This window comes from Lathamus discolor, chromosome Z (genome assembly GCF_037157495.1).
Source record: "Lathamus discolor isolate bLatDis1 chromosome Z, bLatDis1.hap1, whole genome shotgun sequence".
Lineage (NCBI taxonomy): Eukaryota > Metazoa > Chordata > Aves > Psittaciformes > Psittacidae > Lathamus > Lathamus discolor.
In genome coordinates, this window is record NC_088909.1 from 22313669 (window position 1) to 22332154 (window position 18486).

The 18486-nt window shown below is 56.1% G+C and overlaps 1 protein-coding gene and 1 pseudogene across 1 annotated transcript in view; both read right to left on the bottom strand.

Moving 5' to 3' along the window:
- LOC136005849 (hydrocephalus-inducing protein-like) overlaps window positions 1–12195 on the bottom strand; it is a 77552-nt pseudogene extending 65357 nt beyond the window's left edge.
- Window positions 12196–12213: 18 nt separating this feature from the next.
- LOC136005850 (hydrocephalus-inducing protein-like) overlaps window positions 12214–18486 on the bottom strand; it is an 85354-nt gene continuing 79081 nt past the window's right edge. Inside the window, exon 41 of the mRNA XM_065663743.1 lies at window positions 12214–12293. Coding sequence (XP_065519815.1) covers window positions 12214–12293 — 80 coding nt within the window. The remainder of the gene's footprint in view (window positions 12294–18486) is intronic.

An 18486-nucleotide genomic window follows, 5' to 3' on the forward strand; every position in this document is an offset into this window, starting at 1 on the left:
AACCCCTTACAAAAGCTCTACCACAGCTGACATCATTAATAGGAGCCCACTAGTAGAGCTTCCTGCTATTTCCTTCATAACCTTCAACTGCCAGCCAACGCCGAGACAGCCCAAGCTCCCTTCCAGGGTCATAGAATCATAGAATCATAGAATAGTTAGGGTTGGAAAGGACCTCAAGATCATCTAGTTCCAACCCCCCTGCCATGGCCAGGGACACCTCACACTAAACCATCCCACGCAAGGCTTCATCCAACCTGGCCTCGAACACCGCCAGGGATCGAGCACTCACAACCTCCCTGGGCAACCCATTCCAGTGTCTCACCACCCTAACAGGAAAGAATTTCCTCCTTACATCCAATCTAAACTTCCCCTGTTTAAGTTTTAACCCCTTACCCCTTGTGCTGTCACTACAGTCCCTGATGAAGAGTCCCTCCCCAGCATCCCTATAGGCCCCCTTCAGGTACTGGAAGGCTGCTATTAGGTCCCCACGCAGCCTTCTCTTCTCCACGCTGAACAGCGCCAACTTGCTCAGCCTATCTTCATACGGGAGGCGCTCCAGTCCCCTGATCATCCTCGTGGCCCTCCTCTGGACTTGTTCCAGCAGTTCCATGTCCTCTTTATGTTGAGGACACCAGAACTGCACACAATACTCCAGGTGAGGTCTCACAAGAGCAGAGTAGAGGGGCAGGATCACCTCTTTCGACCTGCTGGTCTCGCTCCTTTTGATGCAGCCCAGGATACGGTTGGCTTTCTGGGCTGCGAGCGCACACTGCCGGCTCATGTTCATTTTTTCATCGACCAGCACCCCCAAGTCCTTCTCTGCAGGGCCGCTCTGAATCTCTTCTTTGCCCAACCTGTAGCTGTGCCTGGGATTGCTCCAACCCAGGTGTAGGACCTTGCACTTGTCATGGTTGAACTTCATAAGGCTGGCATCAGCCCACCTTACAAGCGTGTCAAGGTCCCTCTGGATGGCATCCCTTCCCTCCAGCATATCAACCGGACCACACAGCTTGGTGTCACTGGCAAACTTGCTGAGGGCGCACTCAAGCCCACTGTCCATGTCAGCGACAAAGATGTTGAATAAGACCGGTCCCAACACCGCTCCCTGAGGGACACCACTCGTTACCGGTCTCCAGCCGGACATCGAGCCATTGAGCACAACTCTTTGCGTGCGGCCGTCCAGCCAGTTCTTTATCCACCGAGTGGTCCATCCATCAAATTGGTATCTCTCCAATTCAGAGAGAAGGATGTCGTGTGGGACAGTGTCAAACGCTTTGCACAAGTCCAGGTAGATGACATCAACTGCTTTACCCTTGTCCATCAATTCTGTAGCCCCATCATAGAAGGCCACCACATTGGTCAGGCAGGATTTCCCCTTAGTGAAGCCATGCTGGCTGTCACCAAGCACCTTGTTGTTTTTCATGTGCCTTAGCATGCTGTCCAGGAGAATGTGCTCCATGATTTTACCAGGCACAGAGGTGAGACTCACTGCTCTGTAATTCCCCGCGTCTTCCATTTTCCCCTTCTTGAAAATGGGGGTTATATTTCCCGTTTTCCAGTCGTCGGGAACTTCACCTGGCTGCCATTATTTTTCAAATATGATGGCCAGTAGCTTAGCAACGTCATTCGCCAGCTCCTTCAGGACCCGCGGATGGATTCCATCAGGTTCCATGGACTTGTGCACGTTCAGGTTCTTAAGACGGTCTTGAACCAGATCCTCTCCTACACTGGGCCTAAGGTCTTCATTCTCAAATTTTTACCTTTAAGTGGAACCGACTGAAGTCTTAACCATGCTTCCCCAAAGAATCTTAGAGAATAACAGAATCGCAGAACGGTTTGGATTGGAAAGGACCTTAAGATCCCCTAGTTCCAACACCCTGTCACAGGCAGGGACACCTCACACAAGACCATGGTGCTCAAGCCCCGTCCAACCTGGCCTTGATCACTGCCAGGGATGGAGCATTCACCACTGCTTTGGGCAACCTGTGCCAGTGCCCCACCATCCGCACAGTGAAGAATTTCTTCCTTCTAGCTAACCTGAACTTCCTCTGTTTCACTTTAAGCCCATCACCCCTTGTCCTCTTGATACAGTCCCTGATCAAGAGTCCCTCCCCAGCATGCTGGTAGGCCCCCTTCAGATACTGGAAGGCTGCTATGAGGTCTCCACCCCGCCTTCCCTTCTCCACGCTGAACAGCCCCAGCTTTCTCAGCCTGTCTTTGTACAGGAGCTGCTCCATCCCCCTTAGCATCCTCGTGGCCCTCCTCTGGATTTGCTCCAACAGCTCCATGTCCTTCTGTTGAGGACACCAGAACTGTACACTGTGCTCCCAGTGGGGGTCTCATGAGAGCAGAGGAGCAGGATCACCTCCCTTGACCTGCTGGTCATGCTCTTGGTGATACAGCCCAGGACACAGGGGGTTTCCGGGCTCAAGCGCACGCTGAAGCGCCTCATGTTCCAACCCCCAGGTCCTTCTCCTCACGCTGCTCTGAATCACTTCTCTGCGCAGCCTGTAGCTGTGCCTGGGATTGCCCTGACCCAGGGGCAGGAGCCTGCACTCGGCTTTGCTGAACTTCATGAGGCTGGCCACCTCTCCAGCATGTGCAGGTCCCTCTGGATGCCATCCCTTCCCTCCAGCGCGCCGGCTGCACCACACAGCTTGGTGTCGTCTGCAAGCTTGCTGAGGGTGCTCGATCCCACTGTCTGTGTCAGCGACAAAGATGTTGAACAGGGTCTGCCCCAACACCGACCCCTGACGGACACCATTCGTCACTGGTCACCGTTTACACATTGAGCCATTGACCGCGACTCTCTGTGTGCAGTCATCCAGCCAATTCCTTGTCCACCGGCTGTGCATCCAGCAAATTCATGCCTCTCCCGTTTAGAGACAAGGACGTCGTGTGGGAGGATGCTAAATGAAATTTATTGGCTCCAGAGAGCACGAACGTGGCGGGAAGGGCCAGGGGCAGCTGGTCACTTGCGGGTGGAGGGCAGGCCCCGGAGGTGGTAGATCCAGGAGCCGCCAGGGCAAGAGACCACCAGCCTGCTGGTGACAGGAGCGGGGCCGCCCGTGAAGGAGACGGTGATGGTGGTGCTGCTCTTGGCGCGCAGCATCTCCGGGGCCCTGACGCTGAAGGCCGGGTGCTTTACGGCATACTGGAACGCCGTGGCCCTCGGGAAGACGTTCCTGAAGGAGATGGAGGTGGTTCCGCCGGCTGGGATGAGAAAGGAACCCTGGGGTTCAGGGGGCAGCGCAAGGCCGATGAGTGGGATGCAGTACTGCCCGCCCAGTGCAGAGCTGAGCTGCAGCGTGGCCTTGGCTTTGCCCAGGTGGCAGGGCTCAAAGGTCACTTCCACGTTCAGCTCCGAGCCCCCAGCGCTGGCGGGTGCCGCACTGATGGATTTTGCCGTCTGGAAGTCGGCACAGTCGGTCTGCGCAGAGGAGACAAGAGACCATGGGGGGTTGGTCACAACAGCAGAGCCAGCGCCTCGGGAAGAACACGATGGTCCCCTGGCCCTGGCCCGTCCCACCCAGACCATAGCCCTGGTGAGTGCCTGCGGTGAACGGGCACGAGAAGTGTGCAAACGTGCCCAGCAGGGACAACCCTGCACCCAAGCCCCAAGACTGCCAGACCTGGGCTGCAAGCGGGAAGCAAGCCCAGGCACCACGGGGCCTGCAAAAGCAGCTCCAACCAGGGCAGCAGACACGGGCCCGCAAGGGAGGACAAGCCCACACTAGTGGGAAGGCCCCTGGGCTCACATGGCCACCCTGGCTCTGCCAGGCCACGCCAGAGGCACTCGGACCCCTTGGTGGAGAGGGCTGGTGCTGGCCAGAGGAGCTGCCTCCCAGCCAGAGCCCCGGCAGCCCGGGCTCACCTGTAGGAGGTACTCGGTCTCCTGCTGGGCAAAATTCCGGATTTTGGTGGTGATGGTCTGACGGGAGCCCAGCGTGGTGCGGAAATACACGGGCTTCTCTGGCCTGCTCGAGGTGGCTTTCAGCTGCAGGTTGTAAGACAGAGAGCCCAAGTCGCTGCTCTGGAGCACCAGGTGCCCGGTGCTCTCACCCGTTTTCAGGGGCTGATACTCCAAGACAAGATCCGCCTGGGAGGAAGGAAGGAAAAAGCCACGGCGTCAGGCACAGGCAGGGAACATGTGTGCCTGAGAAGGGGGCAGCTGGTCCCTGCTCTGCTCAGGCAGCGCTTGAAGGCTGGGCTGCCTTCCCCGCTCTGACTCCCTCTCTCTCGGGCACAGCCTTGCTCCTTCTGGGGGACGGTTCACTCAGGGACAGATCCCAACAGCTCAGAGCCCTCCAGCATGATGCCAGAAGCTGCCCACCCTAAAAAGCCCCTGTGCTCCCCCAGGGCACACACCACCTCCTGTCAATGCAGGCTGCAGACAACCTGGCCGCGGGATCAGGCTTGTCCTGCAGCCACTCGCACCTGGAAGCAACACATTAATTGAGGGGCACATGGCACAAGGACCTGCCACGTGACGCCCAGTGGCGGCGTGTTACAGGGGCCAGCAGGGCAGACTCCACCAGCGCAGGATGATTCCCACTGGGGATATTCTCGCACACTGCTCCCTCTCTACATCATCGGCAGGGAGCTGCCACCACGGAAAGAGGCCCCACATGGCTCCTTTCAGGCATCACCCTCCAAGAGCCCCCCCTCCGGCCACGAGTAGGGAGAGCAGAGTGAGCCGCAGGAGCTTTGCTCCTACCTTTGACTGTGCAGGAACAGTAAAGTGCTGTGGAACGCTGACGCCTGGCACTTTGCAGTTGATGGCAAACGTCACCGGGACAGGCAGAGGGTTGTCCACCTTGACGGTGGAGGACACTCTCTGCCGAACGGCGGTGCTCATTTCGACAGTGCCGATGGGTCCCGAAGCCATCACCTTGAAAGTCACCATGTGGAACAAGTACTCTCCGGTTGTCTCGTTGAGGAAGGTCACCTGAATCAGACAGAAAGGGAAGTGCTGCTCATTCCACACATGAAAACAGACCCGGAAGAGCCCACCGAGCTCAGCGCCCTGCTTCCAGGAATGGCTATGAGCACCCAGCGAGGAGGAGTGCAAGACCAGAGAAAGCACCTGTGGTATTTCATAGGACCCGTGCACGTGGAGGTATGAAAACAGGCGTGTAGCTTCTCGGTGAGCCAACAGCTCCTTGAAGGGCCCTGCAGACCAGTGTCCTCACTCACCTTTGCCCTGTAGACTCCTTCTTTGTAGGAGAAGAAGGTGAGCTGGTAGTCCTTCTTCGCAGAGCTCGGCACGTCGATGTATGAACACCCCTGCAGCACAGAACTGCTTTCCAGGTTCTCTGGTTTGAGCATGTCAATAACCACCAGGAACCTGCGGGTGAGAAGGACGCAGTGAAGGTCAACAGGAAGGACTCCCATAGGATACCCATCCTGCGGGGGTACAATACAGCCCCTCTCATCCTCAGTGCCTCGGGCACAGGGCGCCAGCTCTCACCCCCCTTGGAGGAAAGCCCTCCAGGATGGCTCTGCACAGGCAGAACGTGGGTATGGCCAGACACGGCCAAGGAGAGGGAAAAGCTTTCAGGAAGGAGCTTCCAGGCATTGGAAGCTTCCTGCCTTGTGCTGCTGCAGGGATTGCTCATGAGGCCAGACTCCCTGGGCTGGACTCACCTCTGTGGTCTCTGCAGCCAGTTGGACACAGGGATGAGCTCCGTGTGGGAATTCCTGCACGGAACCTGCCGGGAAATGGCCCCTGAACACCTGGGGGCTTCAGCAGTTCCTTCCAGCTGGTAGCGTAAGCCTGTCCCGTCCGGCAGGGGGAAGAAGATGGAGCCCTACAGACAACGAATAGGACAAGTCGGCTCTGGAGCACCCCTGGACAGTCCCATGCCTGAGGCTCTCACTGAGGCAGCTTTCAGCACGTCCAGCTGGCAGAGCTGTGACTGCAGCCCCGTCCCGCGCAGGAGGAGACAGACGCCAGCGTCGCACCTGCTCTGAGCTGCTTGTGAGCGGGTGCGTGGCCCACAGGACACGGCACAGCTACAGGACACAGAGGCATCATCTCTGGGCAAAGCAAGGAAACACGGGCCCTGCAGCAGAGCTGCTCTGCACATCCCAACACTCCCTTACTGGCCCCACTCACCTTGGGCATGTCCCTGCCAGCCTGTGCTCACGCAGGGACAGCCGTGGGCAGGGGGTGGCCGTCCCTGATGAGCTCCATTGCCTCAGTCCTGCTGGCCTTAGCCCCAACAGCGCTGACCAGAGAGCAGCCTGTAAGCTGGCACAACAGGGGCCCCCCAGACATGGGCCATGGAAAGCTCATATCCATGCTCATTCTGGGTGCCCGTGGATCCCAGACACCTGCCTCTGCCTCCACAGCAGCTGAAAGCTGCAAGACTCCTCACGCAGGCTGTACGTTAAAGAGATGCTGAGCACGTGCGACCCTAAGGGCACAGATCTGCTGAGCACCCTGGAGACTTGAGGCCAGAAATCTCTGACCTGGCCCACTGTAAGGCCAGCTGGAGCGGGACAAGGAGCGCGACAAGGACCCGGCAGCTCCAGCACCACAGAGCCCTTCTGAACTGACCCCTTGGATTTAGGAGCTTGTTGCTGGCCTGGCACAGAAAACATTGCAGAGGGGCCAGTCACCCCCATGTGCCCAGCCTGAGACCTGCAGGAAGGGCTCCTCCCAAAGCTCCTGCATGACCCTCAAGAGATCTCTCTCGTTTCCCACCTGCCTGCTCACGGCCAGGACGGCACTGACAAACTGCAGGGCAGCTTTGCCCTTCTTGCTCCCTGCAAGCTGCAGAAGGACACCAGCCAGGTGCTGCTGGCAGAAGTGGTTGTGCCCGGGGCTTGGAGAGCCTGTGCAGCCCGTGCGCTGAGCATGGGGGTCTCTGAGCCCCCTGGGCTGCCACAAGCAGCGACCCGGAGCTACGCAGAACAAACTTCATTTCTTGGCCTGCAGAAAGCCTGGCTTTTTACGTTAGCTGCTCCAACACGTTTGGCGCTCAGTCCCGACTTCCCATCTGCCCTTTGCCCGTGCCTGGCCCCCAGCCACCACAAAACCCAGCTTCCAACAGAGAGCACAGGACACCTTCAGCTTGGACAGGGCCTCCAAAGGTCATCTCGGCCAACCTCCTGCCCAAAGGAGAGTGACCTACGAGGGTCATGCCACGAGGGTCAGCACGCTGGCACAGCTCACCTACCTGATGCTTCTTGTTCCCACAGCTCATGGTTAGGGGTCTGTAGGTGACCTGGTAGGCCTTTTCTTTTTGCCTGGCCTCCAGATGGATAAATTCAGGCCCTTTCCAGTATTTCCCCTCAACAATGGGCTTCAGGGTCCAGGCCTCGCTGCTCGGGTTCGACAGGAGGATGGTCTGGCTCTGCTTCTCACGCACATTGCAGCTGAAAGTCAGGGTCTGTAACAGAGGAGCACAGAGGCTGCTGGGTCGTACCCACAATCCTTGCCACTCTTCTCACGCTGGCTCTACACCAGGACCTGGAGCACAGGGAGCAGCTTTTCCTTGTCACATGCAAAAATTACACTTTGGCCACAGCTTTTGGAGTAAATCAAGCTGGTTGTTCTTGAAGAAGGGAGCAGAACAAGCCTTTCGCATGCTGGGTGAAAGGAAACTTCAGGGGAGTCCTGAAAGGAAACTGCTGTGCAAGGACAGATCTGCAGCCACACAGCCCCTTCCTTCATGGGCAGGATGAAGAGGAGCTCCATGCTCTCTTTGGGAGCAAGAGCCAACTGCTCCCAAGCTACCCCCTCCCAGGGGCTGGATGCAGATGCCTTGCCCCTTCCTACTGCTGAATGCCCTCCCCTGGCCCGGCACGGGGCAGAAGTGTGGCTGCGGGTGCAGTGCTGGGATACAGCGGGGTGGCTCTGTGGGGAGGGTCTCAGGAGAGCCCGGCAGGGTGCTCCCACGGCACGGGTGCTGCAGTGCAGAGCCAGGACAACCGAGCTGCTCACTGGAGGAGCAACACCTCGAACAGGGGAGAAAGGCAATGACAGGGCTCAGGAACTCTGGCAGTCCTGCCCAGCACTTTCTCTCTGGGATACCCCGGCACAAGCGAGTCTGCGCTCGCAAGTGTCCTTCAGTTCCTGCCCTGGGAGAGATGTGGCGCAAATGCTGGGGTCCAGGGGCCCATCCTGTCCCTGCTGCGTTACCTCTCTGGTGCCAGGGGCCTCCACGCAGGATCCTGATAGCGTAAGGCGGAGCGCCTCGCTGCCCGGGATGAAGCACCGCAGCCCCTCGTACTGGACAGCCTGGCTCAGCTTCGAGGGGCGGAAGGTCACAACGAAGGGGACATCCACCCCTGGCCTGATGTAACCCTTCGTGGGGCTGATAGAAAAGTCCGGCTGGAAGCTCTCCACGTCCCACAAAAACCTTGCCAAGGAAAGCACAAGGACAGGAAAGAAGGATTAGCCACGGGGAGCTGTCAAGGCAGGGTAAGTCTCAGCGTGAGGCTCTCCGTCTCTGGTGGGCTTTCCCACCACATCTCAGGCCTGATGCTGAGCCACCTGGCAATAAGGCTTCAGGCTGGGCAGGACCCACTGCACCCATCTCTAAATGAGCTTTTGCTCGTACCCCCTTGCTAACTGCCAGGGCCTGACTGCACGGCCATGGCTGCACGACTCTCCAGCGGGATGGAGAAGCAGAGAGGAGCTATCTGGGCACACTACGGCTCCTCACAAGCCTCATCCAAGCAATCAGCCCTCAGAGAGGCGGGGGGGTCCTGCTTTACCTGACTCCTGTGTTGCCCGCGTTCCGCATGACGACGCGCCGGCACGTGTAGCTCTGCCGCACCACGGCTCCAAAGCTGAGCTGGTCCTGGTCCAAGCTCACGAGGCTGCCCTGGCAGGAGCCCCGCACCGCAAAGAGGGAGCGCACCAGCCCGCGGCACTCCAGCAGCACTTCCCCGCTGAACGGCTGCATGCGGCGCTTCGGGGAGAAGGTCACCTCCACTTTGCAGGTGTCTCCTCTGGCCTTCAGCTTTAGCTCCTTGCTGGGCTTCAAGCACAGAACCTACCCGAAGAGATGAGTGGAGACTATTTCATCTGGCAAGCCAGCTGCGGAGCCTCCCTCACCAGACTCAGGGAAGAGGCTTCCAATTCCTCTTCTGTCCACACCAACACTGACCCAGTCCCACTCATTCCCTCGTAGGTATTCCTAGGTAATACCAAAGGTGTTTTCTGCCATGTGTCCACCTGGTCACGGTGAGGTCACCTCTGCCTTCTAAAGCTTTCATGGAAGTTCCAACAGAGCTGTAACCCTCCCTCTTTCAAGATTCACCTCCCTCGCCTTTCCAGATCTAAAATATGCGGCTGCATCCTGACCTATGCGTCTAAACAGGTTAGAGGAATTGTGCCGCCTTCTCACTTGTGGCTCTCGGGGAGTCCTGGCACCCAGCTCAGCTGAAGCGTTCACACTGCAAGCATCTGCTGGCAGAGCAGTGCCAGCAGGGAGGACGGGGCAGGCACAGGCAGCCAGGGCAGCCCACAGCTGTCATTAGCTACTACCTCCCACCCACAGCAGCTCATCGCTCCCTGCAGGCACACTAAAGTGCTCTGCAGAGAAGGAATGGCACTTACCCCAGCTTCCTGCAACTCTGGCACGGTGGATGTGACTCTGAGCTTAAAGGCGAGAGGGCCTGCGCTCTTGTTGGCTATGGTGACGATCTTCTTCACCGTCTGCCCAATGCAGATGTTTCCTAGCTTCACCACCTTTCCTGGTGGATGCACAACGTCAACCTGAGGCAGTAGGGATTGATATCAAGCCAAAGGAAAGAAGGAGAAGAGGTTTTCTGCCGCTCTCGTGGCAGAAACACAAACCATGGTAGGCTGGGGAAGAGATGAGGAAATGAGAAAACCATGCTGGTTGCCACCTGCACTTTTAGCATTTAGATTTCATCTCACCTTCATTTCTATGCCCCTTCCTTGGGCCTCAACAGTCAGCTTCTCAGCCGGGGCACACGGAGGCAGCAACAAGCTGTTGTGGCTGTTGTCGTCTTTAGGTGTCCGTAGGAGCTGCGCACAGAGGGAAGAGAAACCACAGACAGCATGAGTTTCTGGACCTTCACCACGTGAACAGACTCCCCAGACGAGCCATCCCCTCCCATATTCTTTCCCCCCAGTGGCAGGGATTATCCGAGTCCCTCCACAGCCTGCCAGCAGAGCCGGCTAACCCTGGGATGCCGCCGGGCTTTGCCCTGCGCGCTGCCCCCGTCTCCCTGGCACAAGCCTGGGAATGCTGGAGCGCTGGGAATCTCCAGGAGCGTGCACAGACCTTCCCCCTCACCTGCTCCTCAGCAAGGTGCTGCTGGTCAAACTCCAGTGAGTAAACCCCACAGGGGTTCTTCACCACCACCGTCCCCTCTTCCCCATGGCTCTGTGGCAGCAGCGGTCCCAGCTCGAGCTCTGCGGGGCTCAACTCCAGCCGTGGCTGCAGACCACATCCCAGGACCGGCACCCGCAGGCGTTGGCTGCTCTGGCAAATCTGGATCTGCAGCTCGCCCCGGTAGCACTTCTGCAAAGAAGCAGCACAGAAAGCTCCTCCGTGAAGCCCCAGGTGACAGCGCCTCCAAGGCAACAATCGCCCCAGGCTCAGGGGTCTTCTCAGCACCTCTAAGCTGAACCCAAACCAGGCAGTTACTTAGAGCAGGGGCTACAGCATCGGCATGGCTCTGAGTAACTGTGGTGAGTCCTGCTGGGGAGTGTAACTGCACAGTTGGCTACCAGATGGATCTAAAACGGCCTATCAGAGGTTTTCACCTAGTCGTGGGGGAGCGCAACGCACGTGAGAAAAGTCTGCTTTCTCAGACACAGTCCTGGCGCTGCAGCACCGGGCAAACATCAGCTGTGTGAAAGAGGCAGCTGAACTCTCACTGGACAGAAATAAGGATCGTCTTCTCTGCTCAGTGCTTGGCTCTGGTCAAAGCCAGACACGAGACGCTGAAATCTCCACGAGCAATTGAAAGATCCCTGCGACTGTCCCCAACCATGGAAGCACTTGGGTCCATCCTGTCACACGCTGCCAGTTTCCAAGTCTGGTGGAAGGTGTCCCTGCCCATGGCAGGGGGCTGGAACTGGATGAGCTGTAAGGTCCCTTCCAACCCAAAACAGGCTAGGATTCTGTGATGTTTGCCTTTAATTCTTCTGCTGGTTCATGTGTAGGGCACAGTCTCTGGCAGTAACAGAAGTCTTTGGACAATACCTGAATTACCGAATGCGCTTTGCGTTGCCAGGGCAGATGTAGAGCCCAACACTAGTGCCCAACTCTCACTCGCAGGATGCTCAGAGCCAGCAGTGCTAAAGCCCCCTCAACGCCACCGAAGCTCCAGCTCCACCTCTGAAGCACACAGGGCTGGACTCTTCGCGTACCTGGATATCCAAGTGTCCCTTGGCACAGATGGTCCCTGTGCAGGGCCTGATAGTAAATTCAGCTGGCTTCTTGGCACCTGGGGCTCGCTTTCTCCACGACGGACCAGTGCTGTCTGACACCTGAGCAAAACTGGTCACGCTGGGTGCTCCCGAGCCGTCCCCAGGAATGCGAAGGTTGAAGTTGAAGGGCACCGAGGAAGTGTTAGTGAGGCGGCAGCACAGGGTGCGAGGAAAGCCTGGGAAAAGGACACAACAGGAGTTTATTATCCCGTGATTCCTGGGGTGGACATCCTGCGCTGATAAAACTGCGCTTGGAGTTTGCCTCCTTTCAATGGCAATTACAGCTGATTGAGAAGCTCTGTGGGGAAGTCGTCGTCAATTACGGTCCCTTTTACGCTTGTCACACAGAAATGCCACTCTGACACAGGTGTCTCTAACTGTGAGGAGCTCTCACCTCCCCCAGACCAGCACCAATTCCTTCTCAACCGTGACGGTGCATCCAGAACATTTACTCTCAAAAGTCAGTCCAGAAAAGTCCCTGTGAACTCCACAAACACTCCCACAGTTTTCGAGAGATAAAAGCAGTATGCTGCCATCAAAGAGATGATCCAGGAAAGGAAAGGAAAGATGAAATTGGCAGCCACAGCATGATGCAGAGCACTCTGAAGCAGCTTCTCCAGACAGGAACCTCGGTGCATCTCCTGGTTTGGGACAATCGAGACCGAGCCTGTGGCAGCTCACGGCCCACTTCACTGGAGGCAAACCTGATGCTTGCTCAAGAACAAGCAGGACCTGTGTCTCACCCTCCCGAAGGAGCGGGGACAAACGGCCATGCTGCACACCGCCTTTCATTACCCCACAAAGGCTGACATGGCTTCAGCTTTGGTACTTGCTTTCCATAATGGAAGCCACTGAGACAATCGCAGCTGATCTGGGGGGTTGAGTTCACGTTTAAACTTGAGACCATCTCAGTGAGAAGTCCTTTGCGAGACTGAGGTGGAGAACCAGAATCTGCATCTCAGTGGAGAAGCTCTGGGTGCACAGCCGCCAGCTCTGTCAGCAGAGCTGGGCTTTTGGTGGGGAAGGAGGAGCCCATGTCTGAAGACATGGGCGCCCAATGCGGAGCTACTGCTTGGCCATGTTACCTGGGAGCTGACAACGAGTTGGCCTCACAGCACTAATTGATTTCTCACGCTAACGGTCAGGTGGGTAAATGGTGCCCTTGCCTCACAACAGCAAAATTCACCCAGGGCACCTACAACTTGCCTTCAACTCCCTTCTCCAGTTGGCCGCGGACAAGAAAGACTTTCACAGTCATTCTGTTGCTGAGGACTGGCAGATTGGGGCTGGACTGACTGTGAGGGACACCAGAGAACACTGACTTTCTACTCCTTCTGTTCTATTTGAACCATTCAATTGGCTCTGTGCCATTCTGTCTGGTTCTGTTTGATCTCATGATGGCAAAATACTGCCTAGCAGCTGGCAGTCCTGGTTTTGACATGCTGAAGGTGGCTATGGAGGAACACAAGTGACAATGCTGTCCTGGACAAGTGCTCCATCTGGGTAAGGCTCAGACCTCCCACCCTGCAGCCCAAGCCCAGGGCACACTCACCAAAGGAGACTTCACCGAAGCGGAGGGACGATACATTGAAATGAAATGCCGGCCCAGTGACACAGCCACTGTGAGGACAAAGGCAGAGGAGACATGGCCTCGGTTAAAGAGAACTGCAAAGCCTTCAGCTTTCCTTACCGTTCCGGTGGGTAAAAGCCAGCCTGAGAACCTCAGGGGGTTTCAAATCAAGCCCTCACCCTCATGCTCAGCACAGCATCCAGGTGGACGGGAGGCAGCCAAAGCAAAGCGGTCAGCAGCCCATAGCTGCTTGTGGGGCTTGGGGCACAGTGTCATGCAGGGTATGCCCCCAAGTTGTTGATGGCCTGAGGAAGGACACCAAACAAGTGATGGCTGCGTGCCTCAGTTTCCCCATCTGTAATGTGTTGGACACAGGGGTGTCCCCAGTAAAGCACACTCAATGTAACTACCCTTCCCAGCCACAGCTTTCCTGCTTTGGCATTTCTTAGCTGGAACCGCTCTTCCCATGGAGTACAGGAACACCTTGCTCAGAAGATCTTGATCCACGCAAGCGTTATGGGGGCAGGACTTTGAGACACGAAGCCGGGGGAGCCCCAAACATCCCTTGACAAGAGCCGCAACAGCTCAACAGAGCGGACAGTTGAATCTTGGAGGAAAACATCAGCCAACCACCAGGGCACCAGCTGACCCATCCAAGAGCAACACGTCTTAAACCACCCAACACAGAATCGTCAAATCATCTACGCTGGAAAAGACCTTTAAGATCATCAAGTCCAACTGTCACCCCAGCGCTGCCAAGCCCACCACTAATCCATGTCACTAAGGGCCTCGTCTACACGGTTTGGGAACACTTCCAGGGATGGTGACTCCACCACTGCCCGGGGCAGCCTCTTCTAATGCCTGACCACCCTTTCGGGGAGAAACTGTTCCTAACATCAAGTCTAAATCTGCCCTGCACACACTGAGGCCGTTTCCTCTTGTCCTTTCCCTTGTTACTTGGGAAAAGAGACCAGCCACCTCCTGGCTCCATCCTCCTTTCAAGTAGTTGCAGGCATAACGGAACCTGAACACACCGCATCTCCTCACCCGCCCTTAAATTCAGCAGACTTGAAGGCTCCAAACTCCAGGACTCACCAACATCCACATGAATCACCACGTGAAGCTGCACAGCACCCATTAATTTATTTCATGGTTGATGCCAACCAATGCCAGCTCTGCCTCTCAGCTCAAAATCAAGGACCACAGCAAATGGTGTGTTCAACCCAACCTATTCCATGGCTCCCTCTTGCTGACAATTCCACTTCATTTGCTGCTGCGGTCGCAAGGAGTCAGCGTCAAACTGGAGTCAAGGTTAGTGTGGGCTCCTAGTGTGGGGATGCCAGGATGAGAGCCAAGATCAAGACCTCAGACAAGCCTTTTCTTTCTCTGCTCCATCAGCAAATGAGGCAGGTGGGAGATGACTACCCAGAGAGAGCTACAAATGTGGCCGCCAAGCTCCTAGAACCCTCCTCACCTCACAGTCAGCGTCAGAGGCTCAGGGGATCCCTTCACATTGAACTGGAATTCCTCTGTGAACTGCCCCACGACACTGGCATTGAAGGAGATCCAGATGGCCTGATGATCAAAAGGCAAAAGCATGCCCTCCCGGGGGCCAAAGGTGAAGCAGGAGCCCAGAGCTCTCTCCGGAGAGACCACGCTGAAGGGCGTCTCAGTAACTCCTCTGTTGAGCAGGAACACCTGCAGCAGCAGCGAGAAGGCAACATGGAAATACATGAGGAATCCTCTTTGCTTACAGAAGGCTCACTTCTTTTCTACTTTAGCAATTAACATCTGTAAAAGGCAGAAGATGCTGAGCGCTGCTGCCAAATACAACAGGACGAGTTCTGCCTCGGGGTTTTTTTCCATGCAAAGCGGGGATAACTTCACACAAACAGAGCCACTCTGGGCTTATTCCCCTGACACAGAGCACTCCACTTGACCTGCAGTGCCAAGCGCCTGCTCAGCACCACCAAGTTGATTCAGACCCATCCCACAGCTCCACGAGGCTCGCTGCTGCCCGGGAGCCATCCGGATCCACCCCATGCCCTGCGCCCCGTCCTGCTCACCCTGTAGCTGTGGCTTGAGCCAACAGTCACCTCCCCGATGCTCAGCTGGTCACAGCTGAGTTGGACCTGGGGCCCGACGCCTTCCCCGCTGATGCACAGGGGCAGCCTGGTCTCACAGCCTGTGGAGGGAAATCTCTGTGAGTGCAATTCCCTCTGCTACCCGGCACTTTCCAGGTTGTCTCAGTGCTGCTGCCGGTCCCTGGGCTGGATGGAACCAGCTCTAGATGCTCCAGGAGAAGATACGGGACCCATCTCGTCCCTCAGGACATACGCCTTGGGGCTGCTTTCTCATTTCTAACCAACCCCCTGGGCCGGTGTCTCAGACAACCACAGAATGGTTTGCGTTGGAAAGGACCTTAAGATCATCCAGTTCCAACCCCTTGCCATGGACAGGGACACCTTCCACTAGAGCAGCTTGCTTCAAGTCCCGTCCAGCCTGAACTTGAACATTGCCACGGGTGGAGCAACTTCCTTGGGCAGCCTCTTCCAGTGCCTCACCACTCTCACAGGAAAGAATTTCTTCTGTACATCTAAACTAATCTCCCCTGTTTAAGCTCGAACCCATCAGCCCTTGTCTTATCTCTCCAGTCCCCGATGAAGGCGCTCTCTCCAGTCATGGAAAACCAGCCTTCTCACTGAGCAGATCACATAAGCCATAAATGTACTGCTAACGTGCACATCCCTTGGTGCAAAGGCAACCGAGACCTCAAGGCTTACAGCTAAACTCCAAGGTGGGTCCTTTCCCTTAAATTTGCTAGAGATGACAGAGCACAAGATCTTCAGTCTGAAGGCTGCTCTCAGCCACTGAAGCAGCCTAAGGTGCCTGAATCCTGGCTCAAATTTTGGATGAGCTCTCACTGCCATCCCAGCCTACTCTGCACACAAAGTGAGCAGCACGAGAAGGAGGAGAGAGCCACGCCACAAAGACTCATCTTGGACGTAACTGGTCTGCAGGGGCCTGGTGCTCCTTCACTAAAGCTGTGTTGCAAATGCTGGCAAAGCCATGGCGGGAAAGCTTATTCCTTCACTGCTTGGTCACTTCTGGGATCAGGAAGGCAGAGCCAGGCATCCTGAGCCATGGCCTCCGACAGGAGACCACCGGGAACCACGGGGACAGCGGCGTGTGCCAGCACTGCCCTGTTGAGCCCTCCAGAACTACATGAGGTCCGAGTGGGCTGGAAGAGTGTTTCTACCTCCTCTGTGGGAACAGGAGCAGGAGGAAAGAGCTGTACCTGAGATGTCACAGTAGACTGTCTCTTGGTAGACTCTGGCTTCTTTGGGCTGAAAGATCACACTGATTTCAAGGGAAGAATTGGGCAAGACATCTCCCTCCTGAAACAGAAGTGACAGCAAACCATTTATCTTCAAACATCACATTCTTGTTTCCACTGCAGCCCTGGAAGCCTTTATTTAGAGCATCAGCAAAGAGCAAGGAGCAAGCAACGCTTGTCAACAGCATTTATAGGAGAGCTTGGAAGCAGCAGCTTCCAAAGTCCCTCGCCTTTACTGGCACCCGGAAGGGGCATTTTGTTCCCCTCAGAAGAGACTGAGCTCTTGCCCACGGATTTAAGTCTGGGCCACGCTACCAGTTTCTGCAACTCTCTGCTGCTCTCACAGAGGATCCTGGCACTGGTGCACAGTCCCAGGAAGCCCTGCCACACATTTCAGGAGGCATCCCTGGTTTCTATAGGCTCTCACTTCCTGCAACTGGTTTAAGGAAAGGCACCTCTCAGCCTTACATGGGCTGCAGGAGCAACCAAGAAGAGAACAGCAGCCCCTTCCTCGGAAAACAAAATAGAAAAAATAAACTACTTTCACCCACTGTAAAAGAAAGAAGAGGTTGGGATTATTCCAGGGTTTACTCCAAGATGAGAAGGGATGCTGCGCTGCTCAGACAGCAGCCATTCTTCATCTCAAGACCATGCAAATACTCAGAAGGCAGGCTCTGGCTGATTGAAGGCCATGGGGTTTTTGCTGGCATCACCAGGAAAGTGAGCAGTTTTCTCTGCCTATCTGCAGTAGAACTCAAAAAGCCCGTTTAAACCTGCCAGCCTCGTGTCCAGGCTCACAGACGACACTGGAAGGGAGTCTCAGATGTGGTATAAATCCAGGTTTTAGGAAGGGATTGCTGTGCTTGGGCTCAATTTGGCCTCCTTTCCACCCAGGACCATTGCATTCTGCAGGTCAGTATGTGAACTAACAGTGCACCAGTGTCCTTTCTTCACCCCCGCGCGCTACGTGGGAATGTGTCCTTACGGAGAATAACTGATACCTCTGAACACTGTGAGGACACTCATGACGTGCCCTTAATTCACAGCCCTTGCAGCAGAGCCCAGCCTGGGGTCGGCTCTTGCCGCTGTTCAGAAATGCTTTTTGCAACAAGTGCCCCTAGCCTCACCAGAAACCGGATGTCTCCTCTCTTGGCACATCAAGCAGCTGATGTGGGATCTGCCAAGGGACCTCCTTCAGAGATGAGAAGGAGGAGGAGCAGCAGGAAGGGAGGTTCTCAGCCATCACTTACCATGGGCACAATGGTGAAAATATCACTGCAGAAAGGCATGGAGCCTCCCTGCACCTCTGTCCCCTGGTTCTGGGAGCTGCAGATGGGAAGGGAAGGGTGTTCTCTGAGAGGGGGGACCAGCCCGTGCTCCGCAGGAACATCAACCAGCTTGTCCTCTTCCAGCCTCTGCAGCCTGTGCCATGGGAGAGACGAACCAAGCAGATAATTGAATAAGCAGCAGATTTGCAAAGCCTGTCGTGTCAGTGCACGAGCAGCAAAGCACTCGGCGAGGAAGAGCAGCAGCTCAGCACAGGGCTGACCCTGAGACACAGGCTCCCACATGGATCCCATTATTGCCGTTCTTCCCAGCACAGCAAGGAGTTTTACTCCTCACTGACGAGCTAACAAGAGGTTTCTTAAAGCTGGCAGCCCTCAAGAAAAAGCCTCCTGCATTGGGAGGGGAGAAGCAACTGGCTTTCAGCTGCTCGTTACCAGCATCACACTTTTCCCCTTCCCTTTTGCACCCACAGGGGTGAGGAGACAGTATCTGCACTGCCTTCCACCAGAGGATCCCGGTGCACTTCCAAAGCAAAGCAACGGATTTGGGCATCCCATCACTTCAGTGACACAAATGGGTTTCTGAGCATGAAAACAGAGGTGCCAAGAGACGAAGGGACTCTGCCCAGCATCACCTAGTAAAGAAGTCAGGACCAACATCTCTGAATGCAAACCCTACGTGGAATCTTGAACCACCTCATCTTTTCCCTCGTTTTGGCCTCCACTGCAGAGCTGTGATGCACTTAACCTCTCCCTTTATCGGCGGCTGCAGCAGAAATCAATCTAGTGTTTAAAGATCACAAGCGGGAGATGAAAGGGGAGCACTGCTGCAGAGCGGTTGCTCCTTGCTGGCACACTGCTGTCCCCCCTT